Source organism: Dermochelys coriacea, chromosome 1 (assembly GCF_009764565.3).
Source record: "Dermochelys coriacea isolate rDerCor1 chromosome 1, rDerCor1.pri.v4, whole genome shotgun sequence".
In the NCBI taxonomy this organism is placed as follows: Eukaryota; Metazoa; Chordata; order Testudines; family Dermochelyidae; genus Dermochelys; species Dermochelys coriacea.
In genome coordinates, this window is record NC_050068.2 from 199,084,619 (window position 1) to 199,104,013 (window position 19,395).

The 19,395-nt window shown below is 42.5% G+C and overlaps 1 protein-coding gene across 1 annotated transcript; it reads left to right on the plus strand.

Moving 5' to 3' along the window:
* The first annotated feature begins 2,948 nt into the window (after positions 1-2,948).
* CPOX (coproporphyrinogen oxidase) lies at positions 2,949-18,755 on the plus strand. The gene is given in 8 exon segments (XM_038403187.1): positions 2,949-3,174; positions 3,177-3,719; positions 6,186-6,329; positions 7,523-7,633; positions 8,992-9,133; positions 12,964-13,182; positions 16,059-16,163; positions 16,865-18,755. Coding segments are annotated over 8 exon segments (1,563 nt in total). The 5' UTR covers positions 2,949-2,963; the 3' UTR covers positions 16,953-18,755.
* Positions 18,756-19,395: the final 640 nt, after the last annotated feature.

Below are 19,395 nucleotides of genomic sequence, written 5' to 3' on the forward strand. Positions count from 1 at the left end.
GGCCCCAAACCAAAAGGGAGTCATATATACTAAGGTTTCAGAGTAGCAGCCGTGTTAGTCTGTATTCACAAAAAGAAAAGGAGTACTTGTGGCACCTTAGAGACTAACAAATTTATTAGAGCATAAGCTTTCGTGAGCTACAGCTCACTTCATCGGATGCCTATATTTGTTAGTCTCTAAGATGCCACAAGTACTCCTTTTCTTTTTATATATACTAACTTTTCCTTAACAATGGCAGCACCTGAAAAAGACTAGTCTCCTGTCTCCCAGCCCTGTCCCCACCCGGTTAGTTCATGTTGCCTCTTGCCTCTCCAGCTATCCCTGCCTTCGATTCCTGGTTCTGTCAAGTCACTAAACTCTGTGCCTCCATTTCCTCAGCTGCAAAATGAAGATGATGAAAGGTGCTATGTGATCATTATTATTAAAATTACTACATAGAATAAACAACATTATCAAGATGCCACTGAAACTAATTTTTCCATTCTTGACTGGTTTTTATCTGTGCAGCTTTAACAAAATTAACAGGGTTATTTTTTGTTTCTTTTGCATTTAATATACAATAGTAATTTGCTAGTAAACTGTGAACTTAACAGTTTAATAAATACTTGATTACATCATCTCTGGAGGTTCAAATTAAAAACACCAGCAGATGGTAGTGACTGAATAGTCTGTGCGACAGATACAGTGTCTAGTGAATAGGGCACTGGATGAGGCATCAGAAGACCATGGATGGTTCTATTCCTGGATCTGCCATGGATCTGCTGTGTCACCTTGGGCAAGTCACTCCACCTCTGTCTTGTCTATGTGGATTGTGAACTCTTCAGGCCTGGGACTGCCTCTCACTATATTTGTATGGTGTCTAGCACAATATGGTTTGTAGAGACTACTTCAATACAAATAATAATAATGACAATATATAGTCATAGCCCAATTAACTAATTCTTTGGGCCACCAAAGCTCACCCAGAAAGCAGTGCAGGGCTCCAGTAGATGCACTTGTTATTGTTAGGCCAACAGTAAGTAATCCGAATTCTCAGTGAATTCAAAATCTACTTTGAAGTTTTTTTGATGCAACTCAGAGACATAAAACTCTAGTTACTTTTATTAAAACTGGGTTGACACAAACTATGTATTTTAGCAGCCAAATTCTTGTGCCTGGGAAATCACAGGACAGTTGAATAAAGTAACAAGTAAAAAGTTGCTTTTCTCAGCATCCAGGATAGATCAGTACCATTCACAGTCATTGACAAAAAGAAAAGGAGGACTTGTGGCACCTTAGAGACTAACAAATTTATTAAAGCATAAGCTTTCGTGAGCTACAGCTCACTTCATCAGATGCATTTGGTGGAAAAAACAGAGGGGAGATTGATATACGCACACAGAGAACATGAAACAATGGGTTTATCATACACACTGTAAGGAGAGTGATCACTTAAGATAAGCCATTACCAGCAGCGGGGAGGGGGGGAAAGGAGGAAAACCTTTCATGGTGACAAGCAAGGTTGGCTATTTCCAGCAGTTAACAAGAATATCTGAGGAACAGTGGGGGGTGGGGTGGGGTGGGGGGGGAGAAATAACATGGGGAAATAGTTTTACTTTGTCTAATGACTCATCCATTCCCAGTCTCTATTCAAGCCTAAATTAATTGTATCCAGTTTGCAAATTAATTCCAATTCAGCAGTCTCTCATCGGAGTCTGTTTTTGAAGCTTTTTTGTTGAAGGATAGCCACTCTTAGGTCTGTAATCGAGTGACCAGAGAGATTGAAGTGTTCTCCAACTGGTTTTTGAATGTTATAATTCTTGACGTCTGATTTGTGTCCATTCATTCTTTTACGTAGAGACTGTCCAGTTTGACCAATGTACATGGCAGAGGGGCATTGCTGGCACATGATGGGATATATCACATTGGTAGATGCGCAGGTGAACGAGCCTCTGATAGTATGGCTGATGTGATTAGGCCCTATGATGGTATCCCCTGAATAGATGTGTGGACAGAGTTGGCAACGGGCTTTGTTGCAAGGATAGGTTCCTGGGTTAGTGGTTCTGTTGTGTGGTGTGTGGTTGCTGGTGAGTATTTGCTTCAGATTGGGGGGCTGTCTGTAAGCAAGGACTGGCCTGTCTCCCAAGATCTGTGAGAGTGATGGGTCGTCCTTCAGGATAGGTTGAAGATCCTTGATGATGCATTGGAGAGGTTTTAGTTGGGGGCTGAAGGTGATGGCTAGTGGCGTTCTGTTATTTTCAGATATTCTTGTTAACTGCTGGAATTAGCCTACCTTGCTTGTCACCATGAAAGGTTTTCCTCCTTTCCTCCCCCCCCTCCCGCTGCTGGTGATGGCTTATCTTAAGTGATCACTCTCCTTACAGTGTGTATGATAAACCCATTGTTTCATGCTCTCTGTGTGCGTATATCAATCTCCCCTCTGTTTTTTCCACCAAATGCATCCGATGAAGTGAGCTGTAGCTCACGAAAGCTTATGCTCTAATAAATTTGTTAGTCGCTAAGGTGCCACAAGTCCTCCTTTTCTTTTTGCGAATACAGACTAACACGGCTGCTACTCTGAAACCAGCCATTGACAGTCGGCTTTCTCTGATCAGTTGATTTGTTTGTAAGATACATTATAAAGCTCTGCTGTGGACTTCCGAGAGTGTTATCCCACAGAGGGTTGGAGGAGCCATTCAGTTAGCCTAGCATCAGTTTTGGTCAGGGGGCATGCTCCGGATCTGATCTCAAGGGCCGCTTTTCCGCAGCCTCCAAGTCTTCAGGGGACCAGTTGTCACCTCGCAGGTGAGATCAATAGTCATTAATGTAAACGCTACAACAGCCCTGCCTTGGGCCGCAACCGTCGGGTAGTTGGGGGATTGACCCCCTGCCCTGCACCCACGTCCTAGGCACCAAGCGGTTCCGTGGGGATTACTGCACTCCGCAGCCCCGCTGCCGGGGACAAAGGGGGCGCCCCCCTGGGGATGACACCGGACGCGCCTTATTACGCAGCCCCTCTGCTGCAAACCCTGCAGCACCCGCCAGCTTCAGACGCCCCTTGCAGCCGGGCGCTGCGCCCACCCCCTCGGCCCGTGTCGCGCGCGAGCGAGAGGCCCCGCCCCGTCGTTCTCGGGTGCCCCGCCGCCGCTGGGAGCTGTAGTGCGGGGCCGCGCCCTGGGCGGCGGGAGCGGCCGGCGCTGGAACTACATTTCCCGGCATGCCGCGCTCGGAGCGCTGCTGGCTGGCTGGCTCGCTCCGGCGGCGCGAGGCTGCGGCTGCCGCTGCCATGTCCCTGCTGCTGCGTGGGGCTGGGGGCGCCCGGGGCGCGCTGCGTCCATGCTGCCCCTGGGGCCGCGCCGCCTCCCGCAGGGGGCTCAGCTCCTCCTCCGGCACCTGGGGCCTCCCGGGCGGCGGGGCTGGGGGCCGGCCCGGGCGGCGCTCGCTGCTGGCCGGGCTGGCGGGGGCCGCGGCGGCGCTGGCCGGGCTGGGGCTGGTGCGGCGGGCGGAGATGGTGTCGCGGGAGGCGGCGGAGGACGAGGACGAGGACGAGCTGTCCCGGCGCTGCGGGGGTTTCATGGCCCCGCCGGTGAGCGGGCTGCGGGAGCTGCGGGGCCGGCGCCGGGATATGCGGGGCCGCATGGAGTTGCTGATCATGGAGACCCAGAGCCAGGTGTGCCGCGCCCTGGCCCAGGTGGATCGCGGCGCCGCCTTCACCGTGGACCGGTGGGAGAGGAAAGAAGGTGACGAGCCGCGGGGGCGAGGGTGCAGGGCCCGGAGTGGGAGTCTGGCTGCGCGCACCTGGGGGGTGAGTTGCACGCACGGTGGGTGGACCGGAGGATCCTTACAGGGTGTCTGTGCCCGGCCGCACGTACTCCGGGTATAACAACAAGTTGACAGGTGGGCGATCAGACCTCAAGCCCACGGCGAAGCCTCACCCTGGGTAGATCGTGCCCGACCGCTAAGATACCGGAGGGGATTGTTTCTCTTCTGCACATGAGCGGGGTGGGAAGCGGATCCTCCCGGTGTTAATCATTTGATCGGTCAGGAACAGATCCGCCCATCACATTACCACTGCTCAAAGAAAAAGAGGGGTGCCAAAAGGAGGCATGCTCATGTGTGCATCATCTGGAGAAATGTTCGCAAAAAGAAAAGGAGTACTTGTGGCACCTTAGAGACTAACAAATTTATTAGAGCATAAGCTTTCGTGAGCTACAGCTCACTTCATCGGATGCATTTGGTGGAGAAATGTTGTATCTGATTGACCCTTCCTCTTGCCTCTTTCCTTTCCAAAATCAGAGCTCTGCTGCACCCTGAAAATAAATAAGGAATTCCTAAGGAACAGGTCTTTGTGTCTCTAGCAATTAAGCAATCGCTTCCTGCCTAGTGTAAAACAAAATGTGTTGTGTTAAGCCAAAAAGCAGTTGAGTAACTCTCTTGTAAAATATTACAGTCTTCAGTTGTTGCTAAGCAGGGTAGAGTTGTTTGATGTATGGACAGATTCTGTTTTATAATGATACTTTTCTTGTAGATATGACATTTCTTCCTCTACTTTCCAAGGCATAAATTCTGGGCATTTCTCACAGTCACACACACATTCTAAAAGGGAGGATATAAATGGTTAAGGCTTGAAAAATTTACCAGACTCATGCATGCTACGTAGAAAAACAACCTACTGTACAAAAGAAGGCTAGGCCCTAACAGTGAGTCTAAAATAAAGGTATTAGTGAGAAATCTGGCTCTACCCCCAGTCCTCTCCAGCTCCAGGGAAGAGAAGGGTTGCTGGGATTTCTACCAGGATGCTTTCCATGTACCCTGCTTGACGGGGGGACCTCTAACTTCTATATCTGCCTTTGATTAGTAGATGTCTGATAAATGTGAAGATCCCTCTTCCTTTAATTGCAAGAAGTTGTTGTTTTTCCATCCTTTTTTTTTTTTTTCTTCCCCCTCTCCAGACTTACGCCTTCTCAGTAGCCTCCTGACTGTTGAGGGTAGGAAGAAAGGAGGATTCAAAAGAAACCTTTCTTCCTACTCCCTTTCTCCTGAACAACTCCAGTACTTGCATATATGGTTACTCATTGCTTTCCCAAGCAGCAGTGACAGGTTTCAGAGTAGCAGCCGTGTTAATCTGTATTCGCAAAAAGAAAAGGAGGACTTGTGGCACCTTAGAGACTAACAAATTTATTAGAGCATAAGCTTTCGTGAGCTACAGCTCACTTCATCTGATGAAGTGTGAAACTGTCATGGTTTGTGACAGTTTTGTTATTCCATTCAGGGTTCTGAATAGCAGCAGAGAATCTGAATGGAGCCTTCTTATTCAAACACTACTGCTGCTTAGGAAAGTTATGAATAGCTGTGGAAGCAAAAAAGCTGTCTGAAAGTCAAGTATAATCTTCCTGAATTCTCCTTACGTTTCACAAATTGGCTTCACAATCATAAGACCTAGATTTTTGTTTTAAATGAAACTAAGTTCTGTACAAGCCCCCGTACTTGCCAGGGAATATTTCACTATTACTGCTGACAAGTGGGAGAATGAGAATGGATTTTTCAAGGCTTCTAAATGATTTGGAGCAATCATAGTATTTTAAAATGAGAAGTTTTGACAAAATGTGTCCCTTAATGAGTGACAATGAATGACTGAGAATGAAGTGTGGTATTAATTACAGTCTTTGGTTTCACTTTGGAGATGTGGAACTGCTTAAAACAAATTCAGATTCAGAAGAGACTACTAATGGTACTTAAGCTGACCGTTTAGTCTTGCCACTTATGTAACTTGGGTCATCGGGAGGGTTTTTTATGGCAAAAACTCTGCTGCACATCTGAAGTCAAAATCTGGCTGTTTGTTTCTACTCACAGTTGCAAGTGATTCTGGTTTATAGTTTTGTTTCTAGCCAGGTTCTAGTAACTCCAGACTTGTCTGTGTTTCCAGTGACAGAATATATGGGCTCTCTAGGTACTTCACACAATCTACGGTCAGCCTGTAAAATTCACTGCTTTAAGAGGTGATTGTCAAATAATAAAGGTGGATTTGTAAAAGAACTAGATAATTTTATCATCATCAACATCATTTGTAGTTATTCAAGGTAAGCAAAGGAGTCAAGATGGCTCTTGAAGATCTAATGGTCACCTGTACTCTATTAGTCAGTGTTAAGAATTAGCAGGATAAGATGCTTCTGAGACCAAAACTTTCCTGGGCTTGTGTTTAACAGGTGGTGGTGGTATCAGTTGCGTGCTCCAGGATGGTAACGTCTTTGAGAAAGCAGGCGTCAATGTTTCTGTAGTTTCTGGGCATCTTTCTGAGGAAGCAGTACAACAGATGAGAAGCAGAGGGAAAACTATGAAGACCAAAAATGGTAAAACATGCTACTTAAAACCTCATTGAATCTTCAGTGTTACTGAATTATTGTGTTGAAGACAAATAAGTCCAGACTTCTCTTATCTATGTTTTTATAAACTGCCTTACCCTATTCAAACAGATGTTGAAGAAGGCCACGTTTCTGAATTAAATTGTTTCTCTTCTCAGTGCTCTTCAACTCTTCCTATAGCATTCTTGACAGGTTCTAAACATGAACACCCACCTAGGAAGCTTTCAAATCTCCAAAGATTTGAATATCAAAATAAGTTTCATCTCCTGTCTTGTTGCTCTATCTTGAGGACAAAAGAGGTGCAGGCAAATTTGTTTGAGCAATTACAAAATCCAGATTAAAGAGGAAAGGGTATGTGGACTATTAAAACAACCTCAAGGTGAAAACAGCGTTCATTAATAGGATGGCATGTTATGTTTGCCGGAAGATTTTTTTTTTTTAACTCTTTGCTCCTATTAGCCTTGCAGTAACACTGAAGTGTCGTTCAAGTCAAAAAAGGATCCAGTAAAAATGCCATAGTATTCCATATTGTGCCTTCATCTCATATTTGTTCATGAATAAAAATCTTGTTCCATTACACACAACCCCAGTACAAAAGTACAATTTAGGTTTCTGGTTTTCCAAGGGAACTAAAGGGAACTCCTCCCCTCCCCCAAGTCAATTAGAACTTGTTGAGTTGTTCTGTTGTTGAAACAGAAGGCAGAGTAGAACCCAGTTTCTCCTGGTTTCCATGCGGTCTTAGTAATACTTCTTTGTCACTGCAGTAAGCCAGCATAACTTGGAAGATGCACCCGGAGCAAGCTGGTAAGGATTTACACTGCTATTTTTCGGTCTCTTTTCTGACCATAAATACACTCATAAATGACAGCTCACTGTTGATAACTTGAGCTTGCTTTGCATTTCTCAAATTCCTAATGTTGCTGTTTGTTTGGAGGAGAAAATTGCAAGAGCTGGTATTGTGCTTGTGCACTGCATTTCAGCATTCACTAGATTAGATCTTGATTCTTCAGCTAGCTCCTGTGGTCAGACCCGTCTAGTAGACATGCTGACTTCAATGACGCACCATGCAGAGCCAGTTGCAGAATTGGAGCCATAGTTTGGACGCCTTCAGGATAAAAGGTGCTGCATGTAAATTGTTCCTGTTCTTAACTACTGCTTTTTATGTATGTGTTGCTGTCTAGGTAAATTGCCTTTTTGTGCCATGGGTGTAAGCTCTGTTATCCATCCAAAGAATCCTCATGTTCCAACTATACACTTCAACTACAGATACTTTGAAATTGAGGAAGCAGATGGTAAGATTTATAATGGTCTGGAGTGTGTACAAATATGGAGTCAAACTTTAAGGATGGAACATGACTTACTGGGTAAAGCACAGGATTACGAACCCTTCTAATTCTGTTTCCAGCTATGCCACAAATTTGTTGTGTAGCATTGAGTAAGTCACTTAACCTCTGAACTTTTGTTTATGCATCTGTAAAATAGTTGTATCTATCTTGCAGGTTTTTGCAACTTAATTACTGTTTGTAAAGTGCTTCTGACTAATGTGGTTATATAATGTACATGTTATAATTGTTTATGTCAATAAACTGCAATGAAACATAAATACTTGGATAAATGCCAGTAATCTCCTAGATACTTTTCCATGATTGATCACTGCAGACCAGACTGATTTTGTCCTTCTCTGTGTTTTAAAAACCGTGGGCATGGAAAATGTTGAAATGTGACACTGCACTCTAAAATATCCAGACAGATAAGTCATGGCAGAAGAATTCTATATGAAATGAGGTTTATTCACAGAAATGGCAGGAATTAGAGCTTGTACATATATATAAACAAGCTCTGCCTCCTGCCACTTCTGTAAATAAACCTCATTTCATATAAAATTCTTCTGCCCTAACTTTTATCTGCCTGGAGATAGATAGATATAGAGGAAACTTACTGCCTTGTAGAGCAGGGGTTTCCAGATGTGGACCTCATCTTAATGCAATGTGTCTCATGGAGACCACCTCTCCATTCAGTATCATGCCACCTATTTTCCCTCCCCTCCCTGTCCCATAATTTCCTTGTTGCGACTACATCAATTGCTTTCATGGCAGAACTAATATTAGGAAAGTACTGAGGTTATTTTTAACTTTTATTTTAATTAAATTTATCAATAGAACACAAGGAGGAGCGACACCATGTGACCAGTCACCAGTGGTTCATGGACCACAATTTACAAAACAACTTTTTAGAGGAATTGATTCGTTTCCCTGCTATCTTCCTGCTGCAGGGTTAACTTAAACTAATATACTGTAATGGCTCCTGACTATCATTACAAACCCGAGAGAAATATTTTTGTAAGCCCATTCAGGGTAATAACTAAAAAAGACTAACCTTGTGTAATTGATACCACATGAGAATGGGCAGTAGTCAGGGCAAGTGATATAGTAACTTTACTGCTTGGAGGTTTATTTAATATTGTCAGGATTCATGAGTCATTTTCACCCATATAATATTAGTTTAAACTAAGCATTTACAGTCTACTTTTAGGTACTCTTGAATTTAATGTTTGAAAGTAGTTGCAATTGTTAGTTGGTATCTGACACCTACCGTTGTATATGATTTATGTTTGGAAATAAAGCAGTTGTTGCATGTCTGTCTTCTGTAGGCACTAAGCAGTGGTGGTTTGGTGGTGGAACAGACCTGACTCCAACTTACTTGAATGAAGAGGATGCTGTTCATTTTCACAAAACTCTGAAGGAAGCTTGTGATCAGCATAATCCAGAACTGTACCCCAAGTATAAGAAGTGGTATGTGTGGGGAGATGTACTTGAATTGTTTACTTTGGGTTAGATATATATATTTTTTAATTTGTGGGAAGGAAGAGGTATCGCACAACAGGCCGTGCTAATGCTGTTGCTTTAAGTTGGTCATTCGCTCACCTCACAAAGTTATTGGGAATCTTGGTTAAGCATCTGAGAGTGGTGTATATAATTAGTCTGGTTTATCAGGGCCATGTTCTGCCCTCTGAGATGTATATGAACAGCTCCCAGGGAACCTCTGCTGGAGCTGCCAATGTGTATATGGGTAAAATTTGGCCCGATATGTTTGTAAAGCACTTGGAGATCTCCATTATTCATGTGGGACAAAAATCTCAAATTTGAGCGTCTAAAATTGGGCTCATAAGTAGATATTTGTAGCCTGTTTTCCAGAGTTGCTGTGTGACCCCATATCCCTGTCCCTGCCACAGATCTCCTGTGTCAGCTTGGGCAAGTAACTTAACATCTGTGTGTCTCATTTTTTCCCATTGGTAAAATGGAGGAAAATAATAAATGCCCCTGTGAGATAGATGGTAAGGGTTAACTTATTACACCCTGAAAAGAACTGAGATCCTCTGAAGGGAGCCACTGCTGTAGAATCACAAGCTAATTCGCTTGCTGCTCTTCATTGAAAAGAGAGTTCTCTACTATGATATGGACTGTTTGCACTAATAATGTTTTTAACTGCTCTGTTTTCATAATATTACTTGTTGCTAACCTATCTCTTAATAAATAATACTGTACAATATGGCACAATGTCTGACACATGTAACTTGTGCAGGGTTTAGCTGATATAACTCTAAAGAACACACTCACCCTCTGTTGCAAAAGCATTCCCAATTGTAATTATACATGAGTGAAATTGTCAAATGCTTTATTTATTGATAACAATGCCTTTCAGTCATGCCTACTGCCTTCCATATGAGCATCTCAAAGCACATTATAAATATTAAGCAATTAAACCTAAACCTTCATTCCAGTGCCCTAATTACAAGACCATCTATATATCTCCTTGTAACACAACACTACTCAAGCATATTTTTATTTATTTTGTATTTTTTTTTTTTGGAGGAAGGGATGGAGGAAAGTAGCCGGAGATACAGCTATTGGCAGGCCTACAGGAAGGAGGGAATGTCAGAAAGCAAAACCGTAGACAACTTTCTTCTAGTTTTTATGAAATAGTATTAGATGTGAGGAGCCACAATGTGGCATCTTAATTTTAGACATTCAGTGCTGCAAAAGACCTGTTGGTTTACCTTGTTTGTTCCCTGTCAATGGAGGATTGCAGACCAAAAGTGCCTTGTCCGATTTAATCTCTTTTGTGAATGTGTCAAGCAGCTGGGCTTTCATGCCTTCCCCTGGGAGACTATTCCACAGAGCTCTCTGGTGAGAAACATTTTATTTATGGTTCAAGCTAAGAAACTTACTTCTCTTTTCATCCCTCCGCTCCCAGATATCCTGTACCTTGTTAGCCCTTCCTAAACAATTCCTCTTCCTCGTTGGGGCAAGACCCTCGGGTGCAATTGTCAAAAGAACTCGGAGGTAGTTTAACTCTGCTCTCACGGAAATCTGTAGTAAAACTCCTATTGACTTCAGTGGGATCAGTTGGGCTAGCACTGCACTTTTGAAAATCCCACCCCAGTGTCTTCGCTGTCAGACAAAGTAGCCAATTACTGGGCTAAATTATATTACTCAGAACTAATTAGGGTGCTTTTTTGGGCCAAGGAGGGAAAGGAGTTTGTCTTTGCTGCATGCAAGGGGAACATCCTGCTTTGTAAACAGCTGCAGCTTTCAATGACAACTGCATTGGAAGTTCAGCTGTGCATCACTTAAAGACGTAGATTTAAACTGACTGTCTCTCTTTCTTTGGAAGACGTAACTGATGGCGCCCTTTAGTCTTAAAGCATAATGGATTGCTTGCTGCTCTGCATCCAGTGTCTTATCTGCCACAAGCTATGATATCCAGAGGAAGGATAAATTCTTTCTGTAAGCTGCCAGCCTTTGTCTGAGCATGAGAGATAAAGTGGGTGGTGTGAGTTCATTTTTGCTGTTATCTAGGAGGCACGCTAGTTAATGTCTATATGATGATCTTCGAGGAATCTCTTGTATAGTAGGCTATATCTAAGTGCTTCTGTGCAGGTTGTTCCAGTTCCTTTACTAGATGAGAAAGCTATTCAAGCAAGCTACAGAGGTTGAGGATAGCCTGTAGTGTGGGGTATGTCTGCTTAAAGCGTTGACAGATATCCACAAGGAAGGCTGTACAACCATTACTCATTATCAAGTGATGTATATGTATGCAGGGGGGAGGAGAGAATTTAGTGGAATCAGCATGCACTTCCTTGTTCCTTACTCAGAAGGCAGCTTCAGGGAGGAATACACTCCTCCTCCCATGAGGAGAGGAGATGAATCACTTCCTTCCTATGCAAACAGCCCAACACTACTGTTTGGTTTAAGAAGCAGTTGTCTAGGGACATACATGCTGCCCCGAACCCAACTTTCTCAAATGGAAAAGCTCGCACTTATACTTGCTGTGCTAATTTCTGTCCTAAGTGTCTCATCAGGTTTATACTGTACTCTATGCTCTTCTGTTGAGTTTCACACACTGTCCCACTACTCTCTAAGGCCTGGTCTACATTGTGTGTGTGGGGGGGGGGGGGGGAATCAATCTAAATTACACAACTTCAGCTATGTGAATAACGTAGCTGAAGTTGATGTACTTAGATCTACTTACCACAGTGTCTTCACTGCAGTAGGTTTACAGCTGACGCTCCCCCGTCGACTTTGCCTGTGCCTCTTGCTCTGGTGGAGTACCAGAGTCGACAGGAGAGCGCTCGGCGGTCGATTTATCGCGTCTTCAATAGACACAATAAATTAACCCCTGCTGGATCAATCGCTCTAGAGGTAAGTGTAGACATTCCCCAAGTTTCACTCTGCACCCACCTTGGAATAAAAAGCTGATTCTCCCAGCAAAAGAGAAATGTCTTTCAATTTACAATAACTCCTCCATCTCAATGCATGTATGGCCACATATTTTTGTTTTTATTGCTTGAGAGCAGCCATTTTGGGCAGATCTTATGAGATTCTAGTACTGAGAGAGAGAGACGGGATCTCCTTGGAGGAACCCTCAGGAAAGGAAATGCTGTCCTCTTGTCTCAAAATGCACAGCCTGACACTAAGACTTTCTCATTCTGTCTCAAACTTGAAATTAGGCCTGCCTTCATGGGCAAATGTTGCTAAAATTTGAGAATCTTTCAAGTGTTTTTAAAAGAACTAGTAAAATTGCAAAGGAGAGAGGTTTTTTAGGGAGAACGTGAAATGGCAAAAACTTGTGTGCAGTCTTATACAAAATAAAATATGAATTTTTATACAGTTCTGGAAACAAGGGCTGCAGAGATCTGTCAGATGTACCTTGGTAAGACTTTTTTTTTTTTTTCTTTCCCCCAGTTTCCTTGGTAAGGTGAAAGGTGTGGACTTATACCCTGGAAGACTAATGTTTGCGTACATAGCCACGTATTTCAAAATCTGCTATTATGCTTGTGCGTACATGTGCAGTAGCAGATTTTTTTTTCAAGATGAGCAGTTTCATGCTTCTTTATACTGAGAGTATGATTTAACCCTTAATGACAGCTAATGTAGAGCCTAGTCCTACATGGTGCTGAGCACCTTTAGCTTTCATTTAAGTCAATGGGCGAAGAGGGCATTCAGTATCTTGCAGGATTTGACCTTTCATCTGCATTTCACCAGTCTAATGTCTGGGGTTTTGATTGTTTTACTCTGAACTTAGTGCACTAGCCTTGACATCTGGTTGTTGCTTCTTCCAGGTGTGATGATTACTTTTACATCAAGCACCGTGGAGAGCGAAGAGGGATTGGGGGCATATTCTTCGATGATCTGGACTCTCCCTCAAAAGAAGAAGCATTTCAGTTTGTGCAGAGTTGTGCCAAAGCCATTGTGCCTTGCTATGTTCCCATTGTGAAGAAACACTCCCATGACTCTTTCACACCAGAGGAAAAGTTGTGGCAACAGCTTCGTAGAGGGAGGTGAGTAATGCAGAAACAAAATGTAACATAGTGGAGTTGGGGAAGAGGAGAAAGTGAGACTGGTTCCTCTATGTCATGACACGAGGGAAACTTGCATGTGTCTGGAAAAGTTTTTCCAAGAACTCTTTTGTAACATTCCCACATTGAATCTTTGCAGATTCACAAAGTTATGGGGTTTTTTTGTTTTTGTTTTATTTTGAAAACCTAAAAAATGCAGTTGTACCAACTTAAGAAGGATTTTCAGGGTGGTTGTTTTTCAAGGTCTTCAGGCTAATTCCATTTTAGAAGTATAGGGTCCTATACTTCTTTGCCAATACAAATTGAACTCTTCATAGTGAATAAAGTATTTTTTGCCTTAAGAGATTTCTTTTGCATAGTCTGAAATCCTTGGAACTCTCAAGAGTTCAAAGAGTCTCTTGAGCACTGCCAATGATGCTTATTATTAAAACATGAGGTTTTTAAACTAAGAGGAAATTGGCCATTCCTGCTGGTATAGTGCTTGTGTTTTAATGTTCTGTAATAAAGTGAGTATGGGGACAATGGTAAATAAGAATACAGAGTAGGAAAAATCTGGCCATCCATTTCCTGCATTTCTTAAAAGTAATAAAGTGCTTTATGTAGAACTTTCCTTTTTAATTTCTCTCTCACCTTAGAAGAGGCCCATCTTTATAATAGTGAAATTTAGTGAGGCAAGATGTCTTGCAGGATAATACTGTAGTGGGCTTTCAAATGGCTTTTGTCACTAGATACATAATGAAAAGGAGCTATTGCTTATATGGCACTCCTTAAATACCTTGCTCTGGCAAAACTTCTTCTCTGTTGACTTAGAAATTCTCTGTAGCATAAGAAATCTGAAGGGACTGAGAATCCCCTGTAAATGTCAGCTGTAATCCTATTATTAATTGCTGTGGTACTTACTTCCTTCTACATGGTGAAAAACAACCCTTTTACTCCACCATTTCTATTCAAAACATGTATTGCTATTTCTTATTGTCCAGCTTCCTCCCTTTCTTCAAAGAAAGTGAATGAACCAGTAAAGGAATATAGAAGATATAGAAAAGAATAAGACTGTATTTGAGTTTAGGTCCCTGTCCTACAGCCTTTACTCACCTGAGCAATCCCACTTACTTTAATGGGACTACTCACATGAGCAGGGCATTAAAGGATCAGGCCCATAGAATGGTTGTGGCAATCTCTGGCGGGTTGTGGGAAAATGGGTTTCCATTAGGTTGCAGCCAAGGCCCTACTAGGCTGCTGTTTGATCTCCCTGCAGAGCCTTGCGCTAGGTTATCTTCACTCTTCTGCATGAAGATAAGGAGCCCTTTCCCTCGCTGTCCCTCTCTCTTAAATGTGTCTGGTTGTTAAGATAGCCACTTCTGAATTGTAGGGGCTCTTTTCAGTGCCGTAAATGCTGGAGCAAGATAGTGAAAGCAGAATGGCTGCTTTTGTGCCACGCAGGGTCCTCGCACTCTCCCATTTGAGGGGCTGAGGCAAAGAACAATAACAAAGACAGCTGGGCCACAACAGTGCTTCAGGTGTCCCAATCTGCATGTTGCCCACTACTTAGGGAGTACACCATGTACATCAGGAAGTGTCTCCGAGCTTTAGCATTTAGGTGGGGATTGAGCTTTTTGTAATCTGTCTTGAATACTTTCCACTAAAGTTTTATCTTAATTCCCTTCTTCCCTTCTTTCTTAACTCTGTACAAAAGAGTTGTGTCCACTTTTGCACCTCATTCCTGTATTTTAAATCATAAAGTGAAGTTCTTGTCTTATATAGCTTTTACCTTTTAAATCTCTATCTATAGCCATTCTTGGGGTCAATGCTTGGAATTTTGAGTGGGTGTTTTAGCCCAGCAATTCTGGCAGGACAAGCCCAGCACAGCCTGGACAGAGTTCAGACAAGTTTTGGCAGTGGGGGCTGGGGTGGGGTTGGGAGGCAGGTGTTACTGGACAATATAGCTTCCTTTTCCCAAATCCCCTGCGCCTCTCTCTCTGCCACTGTTCTGGGGATGCGGGGCATTTTATAATTCCCTGAAGCTGACTCTGCCCTATGCATCCTTGTATAAGTGCTGAGTAGCTGCAGGTCTTTCTCAAAGGGAGACTGTTTACCCTTTCCCTATTAGCTATAGGACAGGGCCACCACAGATCCATACAATAGTCAAAAGGGAGTCTAGCTGGATGAGCTCCTTTGGAAAATGTCCCCTGTTGTGTAAAGAACTGCATGCTGGGAAGATCAGTGTTGTAAGGGCACGTGGCCCCTTTGGACAGAAAGGTTGCCCAGAACATGATGGCTGTAAATTTATTAAGTAGCTGTTTCATTAGAAAACTTCATCTGGAGCCTTGCTAAAGATTTTGCTGCCTCCATCTTGTATCTTATTTAGGAGGCAAAAATATGGCTTCAGATTGTAACTGTGAAGAGTTTCTATTGAGAGTTTAACCAGACAGCATATTGTGCATTGCCTTTGTGCTTATTAGTGAACTGAGTCTGTGGCTTGCAGGATTGGTTCCAATATTCTCTCAAATAGTTGTTCAAGAATAGAGTAGATGCTCACTGTTGAGTCATTGAATTGACAGTGAATTCATTTGACTTATTTGGAAACCTCCCATTCTTGTTTTGTGATGCCTGTGAGTGCAGTGAAAGTCTCTGCTTCCTGTTGTTCACAGGGGGACAAGGGTACATATTCATTCCTACACATATGCTGCAGTGGGACAGCTGGTCCCCAAACTGGTGCTCTTTGTTCTGGTGTCTTCGGGGTCAAGGAGACTGAAACAGACTATTGTTTGCAGCCTTCTGCTACTTGCAAACATCAACCTATGTGACAATAAATTTGTTTTTGTGCTAACACTTTTTGTGTCTGTGTTATTCCCCCACAGGTATGTGGAGTTCAATCTTGTTTATGATAGAGGTACAAAGTTTGGCCTTGCAACGCCAGGATCCAGGATTGAAAGCATTCTTATGTCTCTGCCACTGACTGCCAGGTAAGGGAAAAGTTGCATGTTTTTCACATGCTAGATCACTGTTTTCTTTCCTGCTGTCCAGTCTTGGCCAGGTATTGGCAGCAGGAAATGTACCTCAGACATATCTGCAGACCATATATCACTCCCCAATCCTACTTTTGTGAAACCAGCTTGTTGCTGGGATGGACTGATTTTATATGCTGAAGTATTTGGACACTGCTTCCCTTCACTACCTGAAAAATAGTTCTTAATAAAAGAATGAGAAAATGGAAAAGGTTAAATACTCTCTACTGTTTGGAATATCTTTAACTATTTTTTCCACAGCCCCCCATACACTTTTATGGTTCCCTGCCATTTCAGCAGCAGCTTGTTGCTCAGTGGACTATTTTACCTTCATTTTTAACCTTGGATTACTGCAGAGCTCCTTATTTATCTTTGACACTAGACAATGAGCTAAGCAGTGGCAGAAAGGACCACATGCTGCAGTTTGGTGTATTGGGGCAAGAGGGAAGTTGAAAGCTAAGGTTCCCCCCCTTATCCGTTGAATATAATGGGCGTAGGAATATCTATTCCTAACTGGAGATGAAGTTTCAGTTGTGCGTGACTATGCAGCCACAGAAAGGCCCAGCCATCCACATCCAGTCAGAACACAGCTTTGGACAAGTGGTGGCCAGCCAGCCAGCCAGACTTTAATAGCTGTATTCCCTCTTTGTTGTGCGCAGGTGGCAATACATGCACACGCCGCCAGAGGAGTCCAGAGAAGCTGAAATCTTGGAAGTCCTGCGCAATCCCAAAGACTGGGTGCACTGATGAATAGTATGAGGGGGATGCTCAACTATAAGCAAACAATATGAAGTCTTACCAACCATTTCACTCAACCTGCCATTGCTTGGCAGTTCAGTGTCTGGATTTATATTCTTATCACGTTCCTTAAAAATGTTGAAACTTGTCATCCTTACATGTTGGTGAAGTGTTTCACTAGCTGGCACGCTTATCTTTGTCTGTTGCCTTGTGGTGAGTACATGAGATATTAGTAGGACCAACGATGTGTTCAGTAACTGTTTCTATTTGTCTAAACACACAATGGTATAATATACTGTAAAATGTTCCCCTAAAGAATTAGTGTTTTCCAAGCTAAAGGTGAATTGTGCCCTAAATTACACTGCTTGCTGCTGGGAAATTCACAGGAAATTTTAACATTTTAAAAATAATGTTCTTATTTGTTTCATAGTTAAATGAGTGTTTCTATTCTGGTGCATATTAAACCTCTTTTTAAATCCAGTTTCAAATACTTTATATCAGTTAGTTTTCCACTAAGGGACAGATTTTTAAAAGTATTTTGGTGCCTAACTCCCATTGACCTCAGTGGGAGTTAGGCACACAATTGGATTGGGTACCCAAATAACTTTTTAAAATCTGGCCCTGCGTTCCTAAAAATGTATTAGACAAATGCAATTCCATGGAGTGGTGGTTACTTTAAAAAACACATCAAAAATCCACTGAAAGCAGGTACGAAACATTTTACTCTGGGCTAACTAGGGAAGATTAGCTCCCTTGCCTTTATTCAGACCTACCAAGTAGAGCTATGTTAAAGACAGACTGCACAGACAAAATAGTGAAGCCATACATTTTAAGGAAGGTGTTTTTACTTTAATCATATCCCAACCATCAAGACTGCAGTGTAAAAAGTGTTTTATCAATGTGCTTTATAGATCAAAAATCCTCTAAGATGTATTAAAATTCATCTTTCCATTAAAATAGAGCAAAACATATGTTTAAGCAAAGTGCTGACCCAAAAGAGGAGGAAATCCATCTATATACTAATTTTTACACTAGGTTTTATTTACATGAATGTACTTCTGAGATAGTGTCCTTCACTAGCTGCTGAATCTGAGGCCTTTAGGGGATGGTGGCAAAGATTGTAGAGAACACTTACTAAAGGTGGGAAGCTGTGACGTGCTACGCTCTCAGAAGAACATCCAACATTGTTAAATGTGGGTGTCTAAAGTTAAGCACTGAAATCCAGGATGTATTCAAACCCCCTCTCTCCCCAGCCCTTGATTATGTGGAATAGTACCTTACTCCTTGAGTAACTCCATTCATGTCAGAGGGACTACTTGAAGAGTAAGGCATTACTCAGTATGAACAAGTGACAGAATCTCACCCTTTCCAGGTCCAGGTATCTAAGGTAGTTTGGTCTAAACAAAGCTGCACCTGTTTAACTACAGGTCTGATCTTAAACCAACTTAGTTAAACTGGTGTATCTTTGTGTGGCACTATTATATTTACTTCAACCTTGCTTATAGTAACTTAGTTTGCACTGACAAATTTAAACCGGGTATGAATGTCCACATAGAGACTTGCACTAGTTAACCTGGTTTACTAATTCAGTTAAAATTAAATCAATGGGCAAACCCCAAGTGGACTGACTTTCAAAGGTGCTCAGAATCTTTGAATATCAGGCCATTTTTTTAAGCTATTTTTAGAAACCCAAATCTGAAAAATGTGCCCTCTTTGTTTTAGCAAGATGGTGTTTGCAGCTTTCTTCTGTTTGCTATTTGACTTGTCATTTGACACTACTGTGAAACTGAATAAAGTGGCTAGAGCTGCAAATGTGTTGGTGTCACTGGTTTCTGATGGTGAAAGAGCACAGGTACTTTTTAGTGTACTAAACAATCTATTCTAATCCTATTCACAAATAGGAGTGCGAGTGCCATGGTAAGCACAAGTCGAGTTCTCTGTTAGCCCTTGCAATTTTATCATCAAGCTTATGATATTTGGTGGTTTTCTTAAAGCCCCGGCTCTTGGGGGCAAGTGATTACTGGAGAATCTCCGCTTTCTGCTTTCAGAGAAAAGCTTGAAACCATGAACAGAATGTAATTCTAAGGTTCAGAAACCAGAATGCCAATAAAAAGAACCCAACTTCTGTGACTTTTATGCCACTCCTGATATTTAGCAGCTGACTCATTTTTTTTGATCACTTGGGGTTGGCAATAAACGTATAGGATTTGCTACATATTGGCTGATGCTGTAAAGGGAGGAAGGTCTAATTTTCATAACTAGTGCTATGAGCAAATTACTCTAAGACAAGATGCCCCTTCTAGATGGAGGCTTTCCTGGGAAGATTATACTATCTAATTGCCCTAAGTGCGGGGAGCCCAGCAACTGGAGCAAAAACAAGGCATGTTAGATAGTGGGGGTTTCTGAGCTTTGGCAGTAACCACAAGGACTAGATTGGCTAGATCTGCCCTAC